Source organism: Centroberyx gerrardi, chromosome 20 (assembly GCF_048128805.1).
Source record: "Centroberyx gerrardi isolate f3 chromosome 20, fCenGer3.hap1.cur.20231027, whole genome shotgun sequence".
In the NCBI taxonomy this organism is placed as follows: Eukaryota; Metazoa; Chordata; class Actinopteri; order Beryciformes; family Berycidae; genus Centroberyx; species Centroberyx gerrardi.
The window spans coordinates 4,323,201-4,327,500 of NC_136016.1; the positions used below are offsets into that span (position 1 = coordinate 4,323,201).

Below are 4,300 nucleotides of genomic sequence, written 5' to 3' on the forward strand. Positions count from 1 at the left end.
GATGGTATTGTGTGCGTTTTATTGGAAAGCGGATCACCTTTTAACAAAACTGACAGCAAAGACAAATTCAAGTCGTTAACTGTACATTCAAGGTTGGGAATGGAATGTTTAAAAAGGGAATGGAGCTCAGGAATGAAACTGGAAATGCAGACTTGGACCTCCAGAGAGACCAGACAGTACAGTATGTTGAGGCATGGTGGGTGATGAGGAATGTGGGAAACCGTCACCGAGACACCGATCTACAGTCAGCTCTTCCCCCTCTATCCTACGTGTGGAAAAAACAGGAACTTGAGGCGAGCCGACTGGTCCCAGGTCAGTGTCTGAGGGCTGCTGAGCGGCTCAGTAGAGCCAGCTGAAGGCACAACTATCGTAGCTGACCAGCTCCTCGGGCTTCGGGAACCACAGAGCGATCTCCTTCTTGGCGCTCTCTACTGAGTCGCTGCCGTGGATGATGTTCCTGCAACAGGCAGAGAGGAAAACTAAGACCAACGCAGTGACAAGAATCGAGTCGGCACATAAATACTTAATATTCAAGTATGAGATATTCCACTATATACATACTTCTGCATGCAAGCACATCCTGGATGCCAGCATTACTGACAATCTATATAGTAAATGTTTTTCATCTCACAGACCCCCCCAGATATGCACATTAGGGCCTGTGTTTGATTAAAGTTTCCTCCCAGGGACCCCATAATTGTGAAATCTCCAATTAGAAAGTCATTCTTTGACATTTTCTAAATGGGACAATATCCAGTGAATTTAAATAAACCATTTCTCGTTTTGCTGGGGACCCTCAAGGACCCCTGGGATTTCTGCCACTTTGAGACCTGCTGTTTTAGGCAGTGCTTTCAATCAAACTAGCATGAACTACAGACATTAAATGGACAGTTTGCAAGCAGAAGCCTCGGTGCCTGCAGGAGGCCAAACACGGCCTAGTGCCTCCACCAGGAAGGGAGAATGCAAACGGCACTAACTTGCTGACGTCGATGCAGAAGTCTCCTCTGATGGTTCCAGGCTTGGAGTCGGCGGGGTTGGTCTCGCCCAACATGACCCTGCCTGTCTTCACCGCGCCCTTGCCTTCCCACACCTAGGATTACACAAGAGCAGAGGGATATGAGCAGAGGTACGAGACTAGACTGCAGCCAATTCAGCAGCTGGCTTCTCTTCGAGCATCTTTTTGACTGCAAGCTACAAATTAATTGCTTAAAAACACGAGGTGCTCGAGCTGCCTGATGTTCTGTCATAATCTCCATGATAAACATAACAGTTATGTTAATGAGGCATTAGAAAATATTTCCATGTCAACATACTTGTCCTTACATAACACATGGCTGGTATTAATATGAATGCCATATTTTAACATTAAGAAGTTATAGTAGTTTCAAGAAAATTCCTGATTGTGTGATGTGAACGTTTTGGATTGCTACAACCATCACCTCATCAGGAAATTTTGTCATTTGAAAACAAAAAAGATCCAAAAGCAGCAAAGCATTTGAAGAAAAGTTGGGTATTCATTTGCCACAATTCCAGGTAGGGAAAACAAGTTACAGACTACAACTTTTCTCCCAGGTTTAAGACCTTTTGGCTCAAAAGGCATCTAATGTTACTTTACACCATGTTATCTTCTGGTGTCTTACCATGGCAACCACTGGGCCAGAGTTCATGTATTTGATGAGGGTAGGGAAGAACGGCCTCTCCTTCAGGTCGGCGTAGTGCTGCTTCAGGTGCTCCTCGGAGGCCTGCGGCAGGTAGACACAAGTTATTAATTCCTGTAACTACTGAGGTAGATCAAAGCTCAGGGCTTACCAACTACACAGGTGGGTGGGATCTTTTCCAATAAGACTGTATGCTGCATTCATATCTTATGGGAAAAGATAGATACAAGTTTCCTACTAGAAGATACCCTTCACCTCAACTTCCACTACTTGGGAAGTCAGGGGTTTGGCGACAGACCCCGATTCACCACTGAGGTGATCCAACGCCTGTAGTTAAATGTCAGGGATGAGGAATTTGTCATAAAACCAGCAAAACGGACAATTTTCATCATTTAAGTCATTTTGTCAAAACTCTTAAAATGCCATGGCAGGACATGACTAGTTGCTGGATTTTTCATTTGTGGTTGACATTACAATGTTTGGGTTTGCTGTCAAACATCAAGTCAAATGTATCACTAAATGCATGTGTCAAGCATTGAAAGCTGACAAGTAGTAACTAATGTCCATAGAAAATCATGGTGTTTGATGCCGTCAAATCTGTGAACACATTCAAATCGTCACTTTGAGCTGACAAGTTGTCTCAACATTTACTCCCATATGATGGTAAGCGTTTAAAATTTAAGTAGTTGAATACCCAGAAATCTTGTAATGTGAAGTCAGTAAACTGCACACAGCACGGTCATGTTTACCAACTCAGCTGGATTGTGATGCTTCATACCAAAGGAGACCAAAGAAAAAAAGCTCTTAAAGAGATCCAATGTTTGTCAGTCCAGCCTTCTCTGGACAGAGCGCTGCTCACTGCTCTTTTGGAGACATTTCATTCCCATGTTTTGATTTATCACTTCCAGTATAGAGAAGTGACCGTAGCAGACAGAATTTCATTTGGGCAAATCTGACGTCTCAATTGTGGGGGGTGGGTGGACGTTCTTCAGTTGTTGCCCCACTTAGGCTCATAAGTGGGGCAACAGGTGCATTTTACATAAAATCTTGCATAATGCGGTTCTAAAATAAGCCACAGTGAATCGTGACCAGTTAAGCGTCGCGCCACCAGGTCAGAGATCACAGGGAGATGCTACAGAGGATAACGAAACCTCAACTCAGCACTAATCGCTTGTGCTACAGTCAGGAATAGACGAGCAAGCTAATCAGCTCACTGGAGGTCTTAGCTGTCACTGCACAATCACAAGATCATGTGCACATAGGTGACTCAACCCAAGAGAACACTAATAACCATTATGAATGCTATGCAACCAATATCAAACCATTTGCCTTAGATGCAAATACAGGCCTATGTTCCAAGCACATTGTGTGTGTTGTAGTGTCACAGGCCTGCCAACAGTTACACAAGAGTCATTGATTTGTTACTTACATGGAGCATTTTCATGCCAACGAGTTTGAAGCCTTTCACCTCGAACCTCTTGATGACCTCACCAATAATTCCCCTCTGGACGCCATCGGGCTTGATGGCGATGAAGGTGCGCTCCTCAAGCTCAGCCATGATTCTGCAACAAAGTAACGAGGATTTAAAAAACAAAACGCCACCAGCACACAATGTGCAGCAGCAACAAGTGTGGAAAATCACTCACGCAGTTTGGGTGCACGTGGCACAGTCGGTGGGGCCGGATGCCGAGGGCCCCGACCCCATTGCAAAGCAAATTGCATTGACTGCACCGCCGGGGTTAGTCTGGATCTTGCAGTGCGAACAACTTAACTGACTGACTTAGTGTGTGTTGACTGACATGTGAGCGGCCCGCCCCGCCCTCTGGAAGAGCTTGAGCCCTTGTTTTTTTTTTTGTATGTACTGACAAAATAAAAGTGCCAGGGTTAAACTACACAAATCTTGTCAATATTTAGTCAAGGCTTGTTTTTTATTTATTTATTTATTTATTTATTGCTTATCTCACCTAATTCAGTGCTTTAATGTTCAAAAATAACATTCTGAGTTAGTCCTTTATTTCCCTGTGGTATGCAATTTCCCCAGTTTAATAAAGTTTAAAGATAAAAAAAAACCAAAACACACATGCAACACGCAAGTGACAGGGAGATATGTAAATTGGTTGTCCCTGCTGAAGTCACACTAGTATTCAATTATGACCTTTCTAACTCTTGATCCCCAGCTGAAGATGTCTGACGCAAGGCCTGCTTTGCGCGTGCGCAGTGTCTAGTGTCAAACCAGCCAGAATACAACACTTCCGACCATAACTTTCAAAATAAGAGCCCCATTGTCGAACATAGGCCTAAAACCGTGGCACTACTATTCCAAAAAAAAAAAAAAAAAAAAAAAAAAAAAAAAAAAGGATGCCACATGCCATATAGGGTTACCTAAAGGCTTAAAATAAGATTTTGATAAGGAAAATCGCCTAATTTACAGTCTTTTCCCCGCTCTCTCTGGCTGGCTTGACGTCCCGTTGCCAAATCCATTCACAAATGTGGCAGTTTAATTCTGCCCTGCTTTTCTGCAAACCTTTAGAACATGACTTAAAAAAACCTTTCACCAATTGGTAGGTCCTTCTGGTAACATCGGCATGCAAGTAACTTAAGCCACCAAGCCGTGCTTTCGTTTCATTAAAAACTAAACTAAA

At 43.4% G+C, this 4,300-nt stretch overlaps 1 protein-coding gene across 1 annotated transcript in view; it reads right to left on the bottom strand.

Moving 5' to 3' along the window:
• Positions 1-4,300, bottom strand: part of nme2a (NME/NM23 nucleoside diphosphate kinase 2a) — a 5,172-nt gene continuing 872 nt past the window's right edge. The window contains exons 2-5 of the mRNA XM_071922901.2: positions 3,088-3,220; positions 1,641-1,742; positions 978-1,090; positions 1-457 (exon numbers count right to left, since the gene is read on the bottom strand). Coding sequence (XP_071779002.1) covers positions 340-457; positions 978-1,090; positions 1,641-1,742; positions 3,088-3,216 — 462 coding nt within the window. The 5' untranslated portion in view covers positions 3,217-3,220 and the 3' untranslated portion in view covers positions 1-339. The remainder of the gene's footprint in view (positions 458-977; positions 1,091-1,640; positions 1,743-3,087; positions 3,221-4,300) is intronic.